Raw genomic sequence first — 21754 nt, forward strand, 5'->3', positions numbered from 1 at the left:
CAATCAACTAACAAGACTGATGAGGAAAATGAGAGAAGACACAAGTTATCAAGGTCAGAGTCAGCATGATGGCACAAACCTGTAATCCCAACAACTCAGAAGGCTGAGAAAGAAAGATCACAAATCTGAGGACAACCTCAGGAGTTTAGGGAGAAGATATCTCAAAAAAAAAAAAAAAAAGAGCTGGGATCATAGCTCAGGAGTAAAGTGCTTCACAATCTAACACCCAGTAGCAAAAAAAAAAAAAAAAAAAAAAAAAAAATCAAGATCAGGAATGAGACATCATTACAAATAGTAAAATAAAAGGGAACTTTATGGATAAATGTACATCAGCAATTCTTTTTCTAGTTCAGTCCACAGACTTTACTAATCAGTATCAGTTGTTTCTATGGGCCTACCTTCTGTTAACAACATATAACTTGCTAGAAAATGACATTATTGATTTTCAAACTCTTCTTACATTGAATTTTTCCCCTTTAAGATGCACCTAGAAATAATAAGACAATACAGTTGGATATGGTGATGCAAGACTGTAATCTCTGTGAATCAGAAGGCTGAGGCATGAGGATCTCAAGTCCAGGCCAGCCTAAGCAACGTAATGAGGCCCTCGGCAACTTAACAAGATCTTGTCTCAAAATAAAAAATAAAAAGGACTGGGGAAGTGGTAAAGTGCCCTGGGTTCCCCAGCTCCTGCACACCAAAAAGTAGAAATAATGAGATAATACAATAGCTGCAATGGCCTTTATAATATTCTTTTACTATATTAGTTGATTTTATTCCAGTGAGTGCCAATTTATGCAATAATCTTTTATTTCAGAATTACTTCTTATAACAGAATATCACATCATATGCAGATTGATTTTTGTTTATTAATTTATTTTTATTTTAAAATTTTTTATACATGTATATAGGGTAATAATGTCTGTCTTAGTCTATCCCCACCTGCCCCACCAGTTCTCTCACTTCCCTCTGCACAATTCAAAATTCCTTCTTTCTTCCCTACCTTCCCCCTACCATGGATCAGCATCCACTTATTTTACCTGCAAATGCCACAATTTCATTCTTCTTTAAGGCTGAGTAATATCCCATTGTGTATGGGTACCACATTTTCTTTATCCATTCATCTGTTGAAGGGCATCGAGGTTGGTTCCATAGTTTTGCTATCATGAATTGAGCTGCTATAAACATTGATGTGGTTATGTCACTGTACTATGCTGATTTTAAGTCCTTTGGGTATAAACCAAGGAGTGGGATAGCTGGGTCAAATGGTGATTCCATTCCAAGTTTTCTTAGGAATCTCTATACTGCTTTCCAAAGTGGTGGCACCAACGTGCAGTCCCACCAACAATGTTTGAGTGTACCTTTTCCCAACATCCTTGACAACACTTATTATTGCTTGTATTTTTGATAATCGTCATTCTGACTGGAGTGAGATGAAATCTTATAGCACTCTTGATTTGCATTTCTCTAATTGCAACAGATGATGAACATTTTTTCATATGTTTGTTGATTGTATCTCTTCTTCTGTTAAGTGTCTGTTCAGTTCTTTTGCCCATCTGTTGATTGGGTTGTTTTTTTGGTGTTAAGGGTTTTGAGTTCTTTGTATATCCTGGAAATTAATGCCTTATCTGAGGTGCATGTGGTAAAGATTTTTCCCATTCTGTAGGCTCTCTCTTCACGTTATTGTTTCCTTTGCTGAGAAGCTTTTTAGTTTGAATCCATCCCATTTATTGATTCTTAATTTTACTTCTTGTGCTTTAGGAGTCTTGTTAAGGAAGTCAGGTACTAAGTTAACATGATGAAGATTTGGGCCTACTTTTTCTTCTATAAGGCACAGGGTCTCTGCTTTAGTGCCTGAGTCTTTGATCCACTTTGAGTTGATTTTTGTGCAGGGTGAGAGATAGAGGTTTAATTTCATTTTGCTACATATGGATTTCCAGTTTTCCCAGCACCATTTGCTGAACGGGCTATCTTTTTTCCTATGTATATTTTTGGCACGTTTGTCTAGTATGAGGTAACTGTATTTATGTGGGTTTGTCTCTGGGACTTCTATTTGGCCTACATGTCTATTTTGGTGCCAATACCATGCCATTTTTGTTACTATTGCTCTGTAGTATAGTTTAAGGTCTGGTAGTGTGATGCCTCCTGCTTCACTCTTCTTGCTAAGGACTGCCTTGGCTATTCTAGGTCTCTTACTTTTCCAAATGAATTTCATGATTGATTTTTCTATTTGTATGAAGAATGTCATTGAGATTTTAATAGGAAATGCATTGAATCTGTATAACACTTTTAGTAGTATGGCCATTTTGACTATTAATTCTGCCTATCAGGAGCATGGGAGATTTTTCCATCTTCTAAGGTCTTCTTCAATTTCTTTCTTTAGTGTTCTGTAGTTTCCACTGTAGAAGTCTTTCACCTCTTTTGTTAGATTGATTCCCAAGTATTGTTATTGAGGTTATTGTAAAAGGGGTAGTTTTCCTAATTTCTCTTGCAGTGGATTTGTCGCTTATGTATAGAAATGCATTTCATTTATGGGTACTGCTACTTTGCTGAATTCATTAATGAGTTCTAGAAGTTTTCTGGTGTAATTTCTTGGATCTTCTAAATATAGAATCATGTTATCAGCAAACAGTGATAGTTTGAGTTCTTCTTCTCCTATTCATATTCCTTTAATTTCTTTTGTCTGATTGCTCTGGGTAGGGTTTCAAGGACAATGTTGAATAGAAGTAGTGAAAGGGAGTATCCCTGTCTTGTTCCAGTTTTTAGAGGAAATGTTTTCAATTTTTCTCCATTTAGAATGATGTTGGTCATGGGCTTGGCATAGATAGCTTTTACAATGTTTAGGTATGTTCCTACTATCCCTAGTTTTTCTAGTGTTTTGAACATAAAGAGGTGCTGTATTTTATCAAATGCTTTCTCTGCATCTACTGAGATAATCATATTATGTTTATTGATTTCCATATATTGAACCAACCTTGCATTCCAGGGATGAACCCCACTTGATTGTGGTGCACTATCTTTTTAATATGTTTTTGTCAGAATTTTATTATTTTTGCATCTATGTTCATGAGGGATATTGGTCTTAACTTTTCTTTCCTTGATATGTCTTTGTTTGATTTTGATATAAGGGTGATAAAAGTCTCATAAAATGAGTTTGGAAGGGTTCCCTCCTTTTCTATTTCATGGAATAATTTAAGGAGTATTTGTGTTAATTCTTCTTTGAAGGTCTTGTAGAACTCAGCTGAGAATCTGTCTGGTCCTGGGCATTTCTTGGTTGGTAGGCTTTTGATGGCATCTTTTATTTCATTACTTGAAATTGATCTGTTTAAATTGTGTTTGTCCTCCTGCATCAGTTTGGGTAGATCAAATGTCTCTAGAAATCGGCTGATGTCTTCAAGTTTGTCTATTTTATTTGAATATAAATTTTCAAAATAGTTTCTAATTATCTTCTATATTTCAGTAGTATCTGTTGTGATATTTCCTTTTTAATCATGAATTTTAGTATTTGAGTTTAGTATTTAGTATTTCTCTCTCTTTCTCTTTGTATTGTGGTAAGGGTTTATCAATTTTATTTATTTTTTCAAAGAACCTACTTTTTGTTTTCTCAACTTTTTGAATTGTTTCTTTTGTTTCAATTTCATTGATTTCAGCTCTGATTTTAATTATTTCCTGTCTTCTGCTGTTTCTGGTGTTGATTTGTTCTTTTTTGAGATATAATGTTACGTCATTTATTTATTGACTTTTTATTCTTTTAATGTAAGAGCTCAGTGCAATTAACTTTCCTCTTAGCACTGCATTCATAATGTCCCAGAGATTTTGATATGTTTTATCAATGTTCTCATTTACCTCTAAGTATTTTTTTAATTTCCTCCTTGATTTCTTCTTTTATCCATTCATCATTCAGTAGCATTCTATTGAGTCTCCAGGAGTTGGAGTAGCTTCTATTTTTTATTTTATCACTGATTTCTAGTTTCATTCCATTATGATCTGACAGAATGCAGGGTAGGATTTCTAGTTTTTTGTATTTGCTGAGAGTTACTTTGTAGCATAACATATGATCTATTTTACAGAAGGCTCCATGTGCTGCTGAGAAGAAAGTGTATTTGCTCAATGATGCATGAAATACTCTATATTATTATGTCTGTTAAGTCTAAATCATTGATTGTATTATTTAATTCTATAGTTTTGTTTGGAAGATCTAACCAGTGGTGAGAGAGGTATGTTAAAGTCACCCAGTATTATTGTGTTGTGGTCCATTTGATTCTTGAAATTGAGAAGGGTATGTTTGATGTACATAGATGTTGCATTTACAATTGTTCTATGTCTTGTGGGTGTATGATTCCCTTAAGCAGTATGAAATGTCCTTCTTTATCCCTTCTGACTAACTTTGGTTTGAAGTCCACTTTGTCTAATGTAAGGATGGAAACCCCTGCTTGTTTATGCAGTCCATGTGAGTGGTATGTTTTTTCCCAACTTACACCTTCAGTCTATGGATGTCTTTTCCTAGGAGGTAAGTCTCTTAAAGTCAGCATTTCATTGGGTCTTTTTCTTAAATCCAACCTGCCAGTCTATGTCTTTTTTTTTTTTTTTTTTTTTTTTTTTGCAGTACTGGGGATTGAACCCAGGGCCTTGTGCTTGCAAGGCAAGCACTCTACCAACTGAGCTATATCCCCAGCGCAGTCTATGACTTTTGATTGATGGGTTTAGGCTATTAATATTCAGGGTTATTATTGAGATATGATTTATATTCCCATTTTGGTTTATTTTTGGCTTTTAAGTTGACTTAGTTTTCCCTTTAATTGACCTTTCCTTTAGTGTAGTTCCTCCTTTTGCTGGTTTTCATTTTTTTTCATTTTTCATTTCCTCTTCATGGAATATTTTTCTGAGAATGTTCTGTAGTGCAGACTTTCTAGTTGTGAATTCTTTTGATTTTTGTTTATCATGGAAGGTTTGTAGTTCATCTTCAAATCTGAAGCTTAATTTTGCTGGATATAAAATTCTCAGTTGGCATCTATTTTCTTTCAGAGCTTGATATATGTTATTCCAGGACCTCCTGGCATTGAGGGTCTAGGTTGAGAAATCAGCTGAGACCCAAATAAGTTTCCCCCTATGTAAATCTGATTTTTTTTTTAATCTCACAACCTTTATAATTCTATCCTTATTCTGTATGTTAGTCATTCTCATAATGTGCCTTGGTGTGGGTCTGCTGTAATTTTGTACATTTGGGGTCTTGTAAGCCTCTTATAATTGATTTTCCATTTCATTCTTTAGATTTGGGAAGTTTTCCGATATTGCATCATTGAAAAGATTGTACATTCCTTTGATTTATAGCTCCATGCCCTCATCTATTCAGATAAATCTTAAATTTAGTCTTTTCATGTTATCCCATATTTCTTGGAAATTCTGTTCATGGTTTCTTAGCATATTCTCTGTGAGGTCAGCTTTATTTTCAAGAGTATATATTTTGTCTTCATGGTCTGAGGTTCTGTATTCCAAGTGGTCTAGTCTGTTGGTGATACTTCCCATTAATTTTTAATTTGGTTTATTGTTTCCTTTATATTGAGGATTCCTTTTTATAATCTCTGCCTCTTTATTGAAGTGATCTTTCACTTCCTCTATTTTCTCTCCAATACCATCCTTTATTTCAAAGATTAATCTATGTATTTTCTAAACTCCATCTCTGACATTTCTTCTACTGTGTTGTCTATGGATTCTATTGTTGGAACATCTTGGTTTGTTTGAGGTACTTTGTTCCCTTGTTTTTTTTTTTTGTTTGTTTGTTTGTTTTTTTTGCGGTGCTGGGGATCGAACCCAGGGCCTTATGCTTGCAACCCTTGTTTTTTCATGTTGTTTGTGTGTCTTCTCATCTAGTGGTATGGAGCTAAGGCAGTACAGATACTACCCTGTAGTCTTATAATGTCCCTGAAGTCTTCCAGTACCTCGCCTTTAAGGGGGAGACTAATATTAACAACACCCAGTGCAAACAATATACCACCTTAAACCAAATGGCTCCTATTAAGGCATTTACAGTTTTGTCAGGATAGAGAGAAATGAAGTGCTCAATTACTGTCTACAATGTAAACAGTAAGTTTGCTAAAAGGGTTTACCATTTCAAATGCTGGACAATGAGGGAACAGAAGTAGTGTAAGATGTGATGTTTATGAGGGAGAGGGACAGTAGAGGTAAAAATTTTTAGTAAGAGCAAGGGAGGAATTAATAGAGGTTGGCTGCTAGTATAAGAGAAGTGAGAAAGAGAATCCAGGGAGACAGGTAGGTGAGAGAAAAAATTATGTACAGATTTTTTTTAAAGTAAAAATACAGGAATATACAACAAAACTCTCATGTACTATTCAGACATCCCATTCCTCAGTAAATTGATGAATGAAAAATATTTGGATTCAAAGTTGGTAGAGGTGTAAAACAGAGGGTGGAAAAAAAATAGAGGAAAAGTCTCAATGGAAAATTGAATGATTACTTCCACTGGCTTTCAAAAATACTGCTTCCCTTCTCCACCAATAGGTGGGGTTGTCTGAAGTTTAATGTTAGTTCCAGTTCAGTAGGTGCCAGACCAGTTGGGTGGGTGAGCCCATAGCAAGATGCCCTCAAACCCTCTTCCAGTCTTCCCACCTGTTTTAGCTGGTCCCTTCTGTCCCTGCACACTTCAGGACTAACCCAGCTGGAGAGAGCCCAGTTTTCTCCAGTTTCTTCAACCTATGCTCCGCCCCCCAACCCCAGAACTGCCCCTGGTCTCTGGCTTTCCACACGTTTGCAATCTGATAGACCTGGGTTTCAGCTTCCCCAGGCCCCCTCTTGCTGCAGTCCCAAGATCTCAGTGCCCTTTCAACTTGCAGAGAGACCTCCAGGGATGCACTCACACAAAGGAGCAACCCTGCAGAGGCAGCCAGATGGCAGCCACTACCACACTGAGCAGAATGACCTCAGGTGCAACCAGGCCTGCAGGTACCCCAGTTTATCTCTAGGCCCTGGCCTGAGTCCCCAGACGCAGGTGGCCGCACCCCAAGATGGCAGCAGTCAGGACAGCAAACCTGCAGGTCCTGGCTGTTGTCCCAAAATGGTGGCAGCCACATGTAACCAAACCTGTGGTTATTGTGGGCAACAAGTGATCCACTGGCAGTCTTTAGGCTTATGTCAGACGATTGGCAGATGGACAATGGACAGTGGGCAATGGGTAGATGAAAGGTGGGCAAAGGGCAGGCAAGAGGCAGGTAAAAGGGCAAATGGCAGATGAAAGGTGGCAGTCAGTGAGCAATCCACACTCAAAAAGCAGGCAATATGCTGGCAGATGGTGGATGATGGAGGTGGATAAATGGGGTAAACAGCAGGGGATCCATGGGCATGGAGGACTGCCTCACAGAGAAATAGTATTCCTCTGCTTGACTCCCGAGTTACAGAGCGACAAGGAATACAGCCTCCCGCTAGTCCACCATCTTGGATCTCTCTACAGATTCTTTATTTTAAGATAGTTTCATTATGTTGCCCAGACTGGTCTTGATCTCATGAGCTCAAGTGATCCTCCCATCTCAGCCTCCTGAGTAGCTGGGATCACACGTGTGCCTCCATGGCTGGCTTTTCATTTTTCATATATACATTTTTTTTGTATCAGGGATTGAACCCAAGGATATTTCATCACTAAGTTACATCCCCAGTCAGTGATATAGCTTTTAATGTTTGGAGACATGGTCTTTAGGGTCTTACTAAGTTATTGAAGCTGACCTTGAACTTATGATCCTCCTGCTTCAGACTCCAATGGTTAGAGATGACAGGCACCAAACTCATATACAGAAATTTTAATCAATAATTTACTTATATCTCATAATAATTTATAATATGCAATATTATTTTTAGGAGACAATTATTTTAATAATAGCAAAACATTAATTAGATACTTATTATATGCCAGGTGATCATAACACATTTCTGAGGTACTAATTCACAGATAAAAAAAACTAAACATGGAGAGAATAGTAATTTATGCAATATTATTTTAAAGATAAACAGTATATAGTTTCCACATAGTCACACATATTTTTAAATGAGATAATAACAACAACTGATGAAACTTTTTACCATTCTGGAAATATCTTAGGGAAATTACAGTGAAATATTTTTGTCTTAGTTTTTTTTTTTCGTGTATTCCTTCAATGCTTCTGAGTATTTCTTTTTCTATACAGAAGAAAATACATTAAAAATCTTTAAAGGTTTATTGAATAGTCTGTTTTCCACCCCCAGACTTTTAATACCCAAATATATACTTGAATGCCTCAGGCAGTGAGGCAGTCAAACAAAGCTTTCCTCATTAGTAAGATATTAGAAAATCAGAGGAGAAACTTGATTTTTGGACATGATGTGAGGTTCTTTTAACTTCAAAATTATAAAAGACATTGGAATTTAAAAAAAAAAAATATTTTCAAATGGGCTCAAAGAGCAAGAGGCCAGTGAAGAAAAGGTCAAGAATGGGCAGAGCACATGAACATAAGAATATCTGAATTCTCTTTGTAGCACTTTTCTACAATTTCATAACCGGCATTACCCCCACACTGTTATGTGTTTTTGTTTAAACTGCTTCACTAACTTTTAAACCTTCTAATTAGCACATTATTATCAACTTTTTTTGGGGGGGGGTGCTGGGGATCGAACCCAGGGCCTTGTGCTTGCAAGGCAAGCACTCTACCGACTGAGCTATCTCCCCAGTCCCTATTAACAACTTTGATATCAATATTAATGTTAGTATTAGGAAAGGTCTCAAAAACTTTCTTCAATAACAGAATTTGATGATTTTTTTTCCTTCATGTTGGCATGTTCTGTGAAATGGGACATCTAGTGTGCCAAGGTGAAGTGGGTGCTCACAATACTTAAGATCAGAGATGTTTACAATAACCCCAACTGATCTTTTAGATTCTCATCATGCGACACAAGTTGTTCATCCTTTGTGAGTGAGAGTCCAATTCTAGCATATCACTTCCAATTCCATGCTCAAAGGCTGCCATTGTATTCTTCAAATTTCTCCCATCACCTCAAGGAGACAGAGATAAGTTTACTGAGGAATTACTACTTCTTTCTCTGGTGCAGCAAGAAAGGGTATTTAAACAAGAATGAAGTCACCAAGTACAACCCTAGCCCTAGGGTAGAGAAAACATAAAAAGCCTCAAGAGTGCCACCCCACCTGGCAGAAGAAAATCTCTACAAAACATATATAGTTACCTTTAGTATCAGAGAGAAATTGCATACCTACACACCCCCCTTAGTAAACTTTAAATCATCTTTAGATTACATATAATACCAAACACGATGTGAATGCTATGTATATAGTTGTTATACTATATTGCTTAAGGAATAATGACAAGAAAAAAATGTGTACCTGTTCAATACAGACACAACAATCTAGGCCTAAATACATAATAGATGAACAAGAAACAATGCTCAATGAATGCTGAAGAGAGACGGAGGATCTGTGACATGGTGGAGGCTACAGCAGGGTATGCCAACACATCACTTAATTTGCATAGGTTCCATGTAGTGCTCCATTTGCAACAAATTGACGATTTGTGTTTTGAAATTTTCTGGAAGTTGTGTTCAAACAATTTCAATTCAAATTGAATGAATTCAATGGTTGAATCTGTAGATGTGGAACCTGCAGATATAGAGGCCAACTATATCTGATAAAGAACTTATGTCTAAAATATATAAACAACTCTCAAAACTCAATTTAAAAACAAACCACTAAAAAAAAGATGAAAGATTAACAGATACTCCACCAAAGAAAATAAATAAATAGCAACTCGTGTATATGAAAATATGCCTAATATCATTAATCACTAGGTAAACATAAAATAAAACTATTAAGAAACACTATACTACAGCTAAAATTTAAAAGACAGTCATACTGAGTGTTGGCAAGGATATGGAAGAACTGAAAACCTCATACTCTGTTGGGGGTAATATAAATGGTGCAACTACTTTGGAAAACAATTTGATAGTTTCTTAAAAATATACCTACCATATGATCTAGTCATTCCACTCCTAGGTATTTACCTAAGAGAAAAGAAAATATATGTCTGTACAAAGACTTATGTGAATGTTCATAGAAGATTTATTTGTAAGAGGTAAAAACTGGAAGTAGATCATAAGTGTAACAACTGCAATACGTATAATCAGAAAAATGAGCGATTATACTCTATGTATGATCTATCAAAATGTATAAATGCATTCTACTGTCATGTACAACTAATTAGAACAAATAAAATTTTTTAAAAAATTTTAAATTCTGCCAATATGTGAACAGGTAAATCAATTGTGGTATATCACTACAATGAAACAATACTCTGCAATAAAAAGGAATAAACTATGATATTTATAAACTATGAATGAATCTCAAAATAATTATGTTCAGTGAAAGATGCTATATTTTATTATTTTATTTAGTTATTTTTGGTATCAGGATTGAACCTAGAGGCACTTAACCACTGAGCCACATCCCCAGTCTTTTTTATTTTTTATTTTGAAACAGAGTCCCACCAAGTCGAGGATAGCCACAAACTCGCAAAACTTCTGCCTCAGCTCCTCTAGCTACTGGAATTATAGGCAAGTGACACCTATAATCCCAGCAATGTGGGAAGCTGAGGCAGAAGGATCACAAGTTAGAGGGTAGCCTCAGCAACTTCACAAAACTCCCAGCAATTTAGCTAGACCCTTTCTCAAATTAAAAAAAAAAAAAAAAGAAAGAAAGAAAGGAAAGAAGGAAGGAAGGAAGGAAGGAAGGAAGGAACAGAACTAAACTAGGGATGTAGCTCAGTAGTACAATTATATCTTTCTCCCCAAAAATGTAGCAACTAATGGCCGATGTATTTAACTAAATGACTTGAGGATTCATTCATTTAACAAATTAACTTTTTAACGGCTAAAAGAAAAGAATAAACCTATTTCTCACTAGGTTTATGCAAAAGCAAAAAGAGATGCTAACTCTTACATATTGAACTGACTTTTCAAAGGGTTTAGACAGAAGTCTGGTGCCACCTGGCCTCTCTGCTGTATCAAGGGTTACCAGTTCTGCTGGGCTTTCTCTTGAAAAGCCTCCTGATTCTCCAGTACTGATTCACTGCCTTCTGCAGAAAAATCCTCTCCTCCAAAGAGTAGCATGGACAGACATGGAGATCTATGAGCTTATCTCATTGTTTCCAAAAGCCTAGTAGGAAATAAACATGTTCTCATGACAAAGTCTATATGCACATTATACTACCAGATTCTTTTACTTTTAGCTGGAATCATATTGCTTAGTTAGAATCAAAGATTGAGTTATGATGTCTTTGATTCAGAAAATAGGGAAAACATTATTTTTTTCTTCTTCTTTTTTTTTTTTTTTTTTTTTTGTAGATGGACACAATAACTTTATTTTATTGATTTCTTTTATGTGGTGCTGGGGATCAAACTCAGTGCCCCACAAGTGCTAAGCAAGCACTCCACCACTGAATACAACCCCAGTCCCAGGAAAGAAATTTTATTTATGAAATATACATAGGGATTGAGGATGTCTCAGTAGTAGTAGTACTTGCCTAACATATATGAGACCCTGGGTTATATCCAAAGCCCTGAGTTAATCCCTAGTACCAAAAAAGAAAAAGAAATAAATATACTTTGTTTGGCAGATAGCATAATTTAAAATCTAGTGTCCGGGAAGGATAGGAGAAACGGTAACAAAGCACTTCATTTAGAAGAAATAAAAGCCATGCTTTAAAGGAGGATCCCTTTAAATCTGTGCTTCTGTAAGATACCATTTCCAGTGGCTCAAATATTCCAACAACAATTCTATTTCTCAAATTTTTACAGAATCTACTCAGCATTCCTTCCTTTAAAGAACTGCCACTCCTCCTACTTCACAAGGTCCTGTAGGGTCTGGAAATTGCAGCATATACTTTCAACTACTCTATACAAATCTTCCAGTCTATGCCAATCTAAGTCTCCATCTCACCCCAACCATTTCTACCCATACCCATATCAGACTCTTGAACAAAAATATTTAGCGATGAAAAATGAATGAAGAATCATCTGAGAGAGCCAATTACAAAAGGTCAATGCCCTAGTCTCTGCTTCTGGAATCCCTAAAGTTGTACTTGTTCTAGGTCCTTCCTCAGTTCAGCCTGTTCAGTTCTTCCTTATTTAATTACTTAAGGTTTTAGAATAAGGAAATTGACTAGTCTTGGCCCTCTACTCCTGGGAGGTAACTCCTAAACTTTTAGAATCTTCCCAGTGACAGAGGTATCTCTTACTCATGGTGGGCACCTGGGATCATATTTGAATTTATGCTAATGATATGATTAGAATCATGGGTTTGTCACCAGAAAGACCAACCAGGTGATTAGAGAGTTGGGACTTTGGCTGATATCAGTCCACACTTCTAAAGGAAGGGGCTAAAGACTGGGTTCAATCACAAAGCCAACAATTCAATCATGACTGTGTTAAAAAAAAAAAAAAAAGAAAAAGAAAGAAAGAAACTTAACAAATATGGTAGACACCAAAGTCAACTGAACTTTCTGACTGGCAAACACATAGATGTGCTGGGAGGGTGATGTGTCCTATCTACCAGGAGAAGACATAGAAGTGTCAGATCTCAACCTAAGAGATCCAGTCTTATTCTATAGCCTTTATAATAAAATCATAATCCCAAATAAAGGACTTTTTAAAGTTTTGAATAGCTCTATCAAATTATAGAACCTAGGGGGCCTCTGGGAACTCCCAAATTTGTGGCCAGTTGATAAAAACTGCAGGAGTCCTGTGAATTCCCAAAGCTTATGGATGACACCTGAAGTGAGGGTAGTCTTCCTTAACATGTGAATTAAAATTGTTTCATTTAATCTCTCCTTGCTTTATAGTTAAATGGAGATAACCACAGTATCTATACTTCCTAAAGTTTTTATAAGAAATAAATGAGTTAATATACATTAAACACTTAGAATAATGCCTAGGGCATATTAAATATTATATAATTTTTAGTTGCTATTTTATTTTGAGACAGGGTCTTGCTAAGTTGCTTAGGGTCAGGCTAAAGTGCTTAAATTGGCCTTGAACTTGTGATTCTCCTGCCTCAGTCTCCCAAATCACTGAGATTACAGGCATGCATCACCATATCCAGCTTTATTTGTTTTTACAGTACTGGGGACTAAACCAAGCCACTCATGCATGCTAGGTAAGCACTCTACAACTGAGCTACTTCCCCAATACTTCCTTTATTTATTTATTTATTTTTTTTATTTTGAGACAGGATACAACTAAATTGCTGAGATTGGCCTTGAATTTGTAATCCTCCTGCCTTGACCTCCCAAGTAACTGGGATTACAAGTATGTTCCACTGCACCTGGCCCTGAATTGTTTTTATTATTAAAATCCAGAGGTGGTTAATATAGAGATTAGCTGGCTTTTCTGTTCAGATCCAAATAACACAGAGAAAAGACTGGTTTATAACATTAGTCAGAAAATGTTAACAACATTAATCACATAGATGAGACTGACATTAGTCAGATAATGTTCTGAACACAAATGATTACTGCTGGTTTCTACATCATCTAGCTAAACTCAAACTAGCCAGTTTGAGACAGTGCTAGAAGATTACATGCTTTTTATAGCTCTGGAAATTGTCACTCTAGAGAGATTAGGGGCCTTGTTCTGAATAATGAGGCAAGAATAGAATACAAAATGAATCTTACTCTAGTTTATGAAACCACTAGGTATAGTACATGGTAAGCCAATGCTAAAAAGATTATATATATATAATAATTTATATATAATTATATTTATATATAATATATATATAAATATATAATTATATATATATAATATATAATATATATAATATATATATATATATATATAAATATATATAATTATATATATATAATATATATATTATATATATATATATAATTATATATATATTATATATATAATTATATATATATATATATATATATATATCAATTTTCCTACCTTAGCTGTTAACTACATTACTATGTACTAAAATGTTTTTCTCTGCTCCTGTCCTCCAAAATCTGACCCCATTGTCTTCCATTTTCCTGTAATTTAGAGCACACTGGAAGTATTCCAAATAGTTGCTGAGTCCAAAAATAATGTTCTTACCAGAAAATTGCCTGGAGCTGTTCTCTAGTATTATGGTTCAATCCCTCTATTTTGCTTCCTCTTGATCACCTTCTCTTCCCAGCTACTTCTCTGTGAGTTTTTAGAAAAAGTTATAAATGCTCTCCCTACCATCTTTCATTCTAAGTTCCTACTTAAAAAGTCTACTCTTAAAAATTAGGTACCCTGCCTTTATGTTACTAGAGAAGAAGAAAACCAAAATTAAATGGTACTGATGGAAGATCTTTCCTGGCAATGTTGGTTTAATTCCAGAATTCATGTCACTGCTTCATCTTTTATCAGTAGACAGTTTGAATTGCTCAGGAACTATTAAAAGATAACCCCCCACAAGGAACTCAGTTTTTGAAGATTTCCAGGAAGCTCTCTCACACAGTTTTATTATGCTCCTTCTAAATTGATAAAACAAAATTAACAAGAAGCATCAGCTTGTCTATCCCTGAACCAGGATCAGACTCCAGGTCTTCCTGCTTCAAATCTAACACTCTCTATGTACATTATAGATGATTCCTTCCAGATCTAAAATTCTATAATCCTGGGTAAGAATTTAAATAAAAATAGAAACTGCTTCATTCTTATTAAAAGTAGTCTTCTCTACCACCAGGTCAGTGGTTTCAACCAAGATTTTAAGGAAAAGCATTGGCCTGGAGATTACAAGACCCAAATTTAAGTCCTGGCTCCACGAAATGCATAATAATGAACTAGTAATTTTATAGGCCAAGGCATAATGTTCCTCATCTAAAAACCAGGAATGCTAGTGGTCACTTATATTTAACCCTTCTTAGCATCAGGACTACTGTTATCATTTGGATCTGGAATATACGTTCCCCAAAGTCTCATGCGTTCCCAGGTGGGGTTTTTGGGAAGTGATTCAATCATGAAAGCTCTGACCTCATCAGTGGATTAATCTACTGGCTGAATGGACTACTGGGAGGTGGGACTTAACTGGAGGAAGCAGTTTACTTGTGGCTGCCCAGGAAGGGTTTATCTTCTCCCTTCACCCCACCCTACCCAACCCCTGCTTCCCAGCTAACATGAATTGAGCAACTTTCTTCCACCAGGTCCTTCTACCATGTTTCTGCCTTAGAGTCACCCAACCATCAAATGAAACCTCTAAAACCATGAGCCAAAATAAATCTTTCCTCCTTAAGTTGTTTTTGCCAGGTATTTTGGTCACAGAGACAAAAGGCTAACACAAGGACCTATGCTAAGAACCTGAAAAAAGACTGTTTCCAATCTTTTCAATATCAAAGAAAGCTTAAGTCCACTTTTTTACCTTTCCTGTAAAATCTCACACAGTTAGACATATTCCTTCACAAAATACTCTGAAAACACTACAGAGAAAAAAGTTGTAGTCATGATTAAGTAGTTTCACTTTATGAAAAAAATCTAAAGTTTTCATTAATAAATTCAATTCAAATCATTAGAGTGATGTGACTTCAGAAGGGACCAGTATCTAATCAGACTATATTAACAGATTACAGGGTTCAGAACTGAGGTGACAATCCAGCTCAATTTTGTAAGGATTTGGGGGTCTGTGTCAACTCCAGGATTTACATTCACAAAATTTTTTACAGGTAGAAAAACCCAGCTATCTGAGGAAGATGAATCTGAGAAAATGTTTTCTTCAAAGAACTAGGGCTACTCAACCTGGAAAAAAGAAGACTCAAAAAAAGAGTCCACTTATATTTTGGGACTAAGTGGGAGTTACAGAAGAAAGAGGTTGCCTTAAGAAACCAGCAAGCTCCTCATCTCTAGAGATGATGCATCAGAAGCTGGGAGATTCCCACGGGGTGGGAATGAGGAGAGAAACAGAGATAGGCTAGAATTCAAAAAGCATTCTGATGAAAGACAACTCTCACTCTGTTTGGAGAATCTCCCTCACTTCCCAGCATAGTGACTATATAGTCAGTCTTATTCAGTGGCTATATATAGAATCATTTCAATAATTTGTTTATACTAAGTATTTTATGTTCATGTCTCTTTAAGTTCAATTTGCTATCTTTTTCTCTCTTCTCTGAGCCTTCTAACAACTAAGAATGACAACCAGGCTGTCTATTACCTTCTGAAGACTTCCATGCCTTCCACAGGTCCTCCACGCTGATGAGCTTGTCCTCGCCATGGAAGGTGCTGTGCTTTACTGTTGGGTCATGGTAATTGAGGTCTTCCCTCAGGAACTGCAAGGGGAAAGCACACAAGTCACAAGAGATCCCTGGGAGCCAGCCCACCAAGATCTCCACACAGGTCATTTGCCTCTACCTATCCACAGCACATTCCCCTTTACCCAATACATGTGTATGATATCACTTCATGTATCTTTCCTTATGCATATATCTTAGTTGCCATTGAGACTATATTTTCTTGTAATGTTTCATTTGAAAAAAATAAATGTGAATTAGAAATTCTTTCCTCATACTGTTTTTTGAATTATGGAAAGAAATTAGAACTAATTGGAATTTCATAAGCTAGAAGAAGGAAGAAAGAATGGAAAGAATAATTAACAATTTTTGAGTACTTCTTTATATGCTAAGAAATAATCTAAGAACTTCCACAATATTTTCTCATCTAATCCTCACAATGAGTTATCACATCTATTCTAGAAATGAGACTAGTAACACTCTCAAAGATAATGCAATTTGTCCCAAATCATATTACTTTTAGAAATTAAATTACATGCTGTGATGATTTTAAAACACCCACAAATTTCTAAATTGTCCCAAAATTCTTTAACAATCCTCCTAACAAAGGTGGATTCCACTCCCAATGAATATAGGCTAACATTAGTGATTCATTATTATGGTTTGGATAAGCATCCTTCAAAAGTCCATGTGTTAAAGGCTTAGTTTCTAGGATGTCACTATTGGGATGTGATGCAACATTTGAAAGGTCCGTAGGTCACTGGGGACATGCCATCAAAGGGGATTGTAGGCCTCCAGTCTCCTCTTTCTCTTTGCTTCCTGACATAGTGATATAAGTCATTTGCTCCATTACTTAGTCAGAGACCCAAAAAAATTAGGACACTTAATTTTGGATTGGAATCTACAAGACTGCGAGCCAAAATAAATCTTTTCTCTTTATAAGTTAGTACACACACACACACACACACACACACACACACATTTTAGTCAGCTTTTTTACTGCTATGGCCAAAAGATCTGAAAAAAAAAAAATTATAGGAGGAAAAGTTTATTTTGGTGCTCAGTTTCAGAGGTCTCAGTTCATAGATGACCAACTCCACTGCTCTGGGCTCAAGGTGAAACAGAAAGACTGCTCCACTCAGCAGGAACAAAATATATACCTCAAAGACACACCCCCAGTGACCCACCTCCTCCAGCTATATTCTACCTGCCTACAGTTACTACCTAGTTAATTCCTATCAGAGGATTAATGTAATGATCAGGTCAAGACTCTCATAAGCCAATCATTTTACTTCTAAATTTTCTTGTACTGTCTTGCACATGAAATTTTGGGGGACACCTCATATTTAAACCATAAAAATATATTGTACATACATGCGTATATATACACATGCATTACGCACACACACACACACACATACACATAATTTTTTTTAAGAGGGGTCTTGTTATGTTCCCAGGCTGGACTTGAATTCCTGGGCTTAAGCAATCCTCCTACCTCAGACTCCCAAGTAACTAACACTTCAACATATGTTTAATAAAAATTTCCATGTGCCAGGTATAGTTCCAGGTACTAGAAATGCATGAAGTAGTAACCAAAACAGACAAAATCTTTATCTTCACTGAGCTATCAATGGGCCTTAGGAGGAGAAATGCTAAAATCTCCGAAGAAGGGGATTTTACAATTACCAGATAACTCTAGGAAACTCTCTGATAGGAGAAACCAGCTATTTATAAGTAACCCACAAAAATAGCACTTTTTGTTTATAGTCAAGCCTGATCATGAAGTATGTAGATAGCAAAGAAGCTCACACACAGTGTAAAAAGTAGATCTATACCTGTAATCCCAGTGACTGGGGAGGCTGAGGTGGGAGGACTAGAAGTTCAAGGTTAACCTTGGCAACTTAATGAGACCCTATATCAAAATGAGAAATAAAAATAGCTGGGAATGTAGCTCATTGGTAAAATGTCCCTGGATTCAAAGCCCAGTACTATGGGGGAAAAAAAAAAGTATCTACTACACAGGAACTCACATACAAGCCTTAGTGATGGTGCCATAAACAAATGTAAAGAGAGAACAGGGTCAGAAAACAAGATCAACAAGAAGATGGTGCCAAATGATGGACATGGCAGATAGACACTCTGTGTGAAGGAAGGGTCTGATTCTTCTTGGAACCCTTTTAGAGAACAAAGAAGTGACAATCCTCCTAACAAAGCCCTGCAACAATCAGGCCCTTAAGATTCAGAAAGGCAACATACTATAAAGAGATCAGAACCCATAAAACAGGCCACTTACTTCCTATGTGGCTTCTCAGCCTGTTAGCTTATTATCCTCTCAGACTGAGAGCTAATTATCCCTCTCATTTGAGTAGGATGAGACATGTTTGCAGAAGTCATAAACTGCCTTTACAAGGATCTTTTTATTGGCTCCACAGTATATTGTAAAGTTGAACCTAAGTCCTACTTTTCACAGTCTTCTAAAACAGTAAAAACAAAAAGAGGATCTAACAATACCAAACTCCAGTGACTTTTACAATTTTGTATGGGAGAGGCTTAAGGGTTACAATTTTTTTTTTAAATTTTTTTCGTAGTTTTTTTTTTTTAAATTTCCTCTCATTTTCCCAGCAGGGGATTTGAACCAGGGTCCTTAGACATGAAAGGCGAGCGCTCTCCAAAAGGAGCCATTTCTTCAGCTCAAAGGGTTACAATTTAATTAGAAGGGGAGGGCAGCAGCTAAGGGATTCATCATGAGGTTATGCCTTCAAAGCAAACAGACCACTTTTTTTTTTTTTTTTTTGGTATTGGGGATTGAACCCAGGGGCATTTTACCACTGAGTTATATGCCAACCCTTTTTTTTTTTTTTTTTTTTTGGATACAGTAAGTTTCTTAGGGCCTTAAGTTGCTGAGGCTGGCCTTGAACTTGTGATCCTCCTGCCCAGGCATCCCAGCCACTGGAATTAAGGCAATCGTCACCATGCCCAGCAAATACACTATTTTTATGTAGACTGTTCATTAGAAATTAGTGTTCAAATGCAACATTTTCTGTATTTTTTCATGTTTTACTTAAAATTGAGAAAAAATATCAACTGTCCATATCAAAAGGACGGGGGGAGTTTAGAGATGGGAGATTTGGTGGTGAGGGAGCTAATGAAGGCCTCAAGTCCCAACCTGTTGGCACCTGTCCTAGGTTCACAAGTCTACAAGGTAACAATCAATCTGTGAGAGCCCAGCAGCAGCTGCCCACTTCTGAAAAATCATGTGCTCTCTAGTTTGCCACTGTTCCTACCACTCACAGATTTATGCATATGCATTTATAAGGCCCACAGTACTCATTTAAGATACCCTCAGTTCCTCAAATGCATTGAGTTTATGATTCCTGATGTACACAAAATAACTCTAAGTTTTAACACACAACTCAAAAGTTAGTTATAATTATTATTGGAAGGAGAGTGAAATAAGGAGAAAAAAGATTCTTTTATTTATTTTCACTTTTTTTTTAATTTTTAAAAATTTTTTGGTACTGGGATTGAAATCAGGGGTGCTTTTCCACTGAGCTACAACCCCACCCCTTTTTATTTTTTATTTTGAAATAGGGTCTTGCTAAATTGCTCAGGGCCAAGTTGCTTAGGCTGGCCTAGCACCTGTGATTCTCCTGTCTTAGCCTCCCATATCATTGGGATTACAGGCATGTGCCATCACGCCTGGCAGGAAAAAAAGATTCCTGATCAAAGATGATCTTTTCTATGTTCACACAACTCCTATGCATACTTTTATCAGTCTGGTTATGTGTCTATCTTCCCTGCCAAACCACACTCTGATATAAGCTCCCAGTTACTCAGTCATAAACATAACATACTAGAATATTATACTTAACTACTATTCTGACATCTAATATATCTGAGGTATTCATTACCACATCTTAAACACTGTCCCATATCCAATTAATAGCTAAAGTCTGATTTAAGACAAAGTTCAAAAGCAAAAAAAAGCCAAAACAAAACAGGCCATTTTTGGCTCCCACAAAAAGGATTTACTGTTTCAGACTCAGAACAAGCAGCTCCTCCCTCAAGAAGATCCAAGGAAGCTGTCTAAAAGATTTGCCCTAATTTGCCTTACCATGAGGAATGGAGCACTGGCTAGAACTGCAGCTCAATAGCTCACTGAAGTGCCAAGGCACCAGCTGTCACTAGGTATATTTAGCTCATGAGCTCAGAAAAGTGATCTCCCAGGAGCTGGCACAAAAGCATACAACCCCATCCCAAGTGTTAAGCAGTAGTGAAGTAGTGTGGGTGGGAGCAGAGAGGAGAGGAGACATCTCTCCAGAATTCCCACAATGCGGGCCCAGAGTTCACTAACATAGGCCAGAAGAAGAGCAGCACATCTTTGGATATAGGGATCTGGGTAGCTCTCCTGGGTTCTTTTTAAAACCAATTAATAATGCTCTCTCCCCATCGAACCTTGTTCCTCATTACTTTCCTTCTATGTCTTCCAAATCAAACCACATGGCTTCCACTCCCACTTCCCCTGAAAGGACACCGCTTAGTATTATGAAGCCACAAAAGTCACTTTCTCTATACTACCCAACTCCTTTTGACCTCCAGCAAGGAGTAGCTCTGAATGTCTTTAACACACAGTGCTGGGACACGGATGTTTCAGGGATGAAATGCCTGTCTACAATGACATCAGAAGCCCCTGCTAGAAGGTAGGGAGAGGAGAGTCATTTTTCACTCATTTTTGTACATCTTAAGTCTCACTTCTACTATATTAAACACTAGAATAATCTTTTTTGAAGTACAAACCTAACTAGACCGATTCACCTACTTAAAACCTTGTGACTCTCCCTCCATTATTTCCAGGACAAAGTCCTAGCTTCTCAATCTGGCATTCAAGGTCTTTTACAATGTAACCCATAGACTTACTTCCCAGTCTTGACCATTCCCTTTTCCTATTAAGACCTTACACTCCAGACCTTACACTCCAGACATAGTCTTCAGTGGTCAGAAGACTATGGCTACAGGACAAATCCAGTTTGCCACTTGCTTTTTTTTTTTTTTTAAGTTGTTGAAGGATCTTTATTTTTATTTATTTATATGCAGTGCTGAGAATAGAACCCAGTGCCTCACACATTAGGCAAATGCTCTACCACTGAGTCACAACCCCAGCCCTGCCACTTGCTTTTGTAAATAAAATTTTATTGGAACATAACCAGGTTCACTCACTGATATGACTGTTTAATGCTACTAAGACAGAATTGAGTAACTGTTACAGTGACTCTATGGCCAGGAAAGCCTAAAATATTTACTATTTGGCTCTTTACAGAAAAAGCTACTAACTCCTGCTCTAGACACATCAAGTCACTTCAGGCCCCTCAAACAAACCACACTCTTTTTACATCCCCAAAACATTGCATAAGGTGCTCCATATAAAACACTTTCTCCCATTTTTTGTTTGT

General features: G+C 36.6%; 1 protein-coding gene across 5 annotated transcripts in view; it reads right to left on the reverse strand.

Annotated features, from left to right (window-relative positions):
* Stim1 (stromal interaction molecule 1) overlaps positions 1-21754 on the reverse strand; it is a 221846-nt gene that overhangs the window by 52665 nt on the left and 147427 nt on the right. For all 5 annotated transcript variants that reach the window (XM_047518623.1, XM_047518624.1, XM_047518625.1 and 2 more), the window contains exon 3: positions 16226-16340. In XM_047518623.1, coding sequence (XP_047374579.1) covers positions 16226-16340 — 115 coding nt within the window. The remainder of the gene's footprint in view (positions 1-16225; positions 16341-21754) is intronic.

Source organism: Sciurus carolinensis, chromosome 11 (genome assembly GCF_902686445.1).
Source record: "Sciurus carolinensis chromosome 11, mSciCar1.2, whole genome shotgun sequence".
NCBI classification, from domain to species: domain Eukaryota; kingdom Metazoa; phylum Chordata; class Mammalia; order Rodentia; family Sciuridae; genus Sciurus; species Sciurus carolinensis.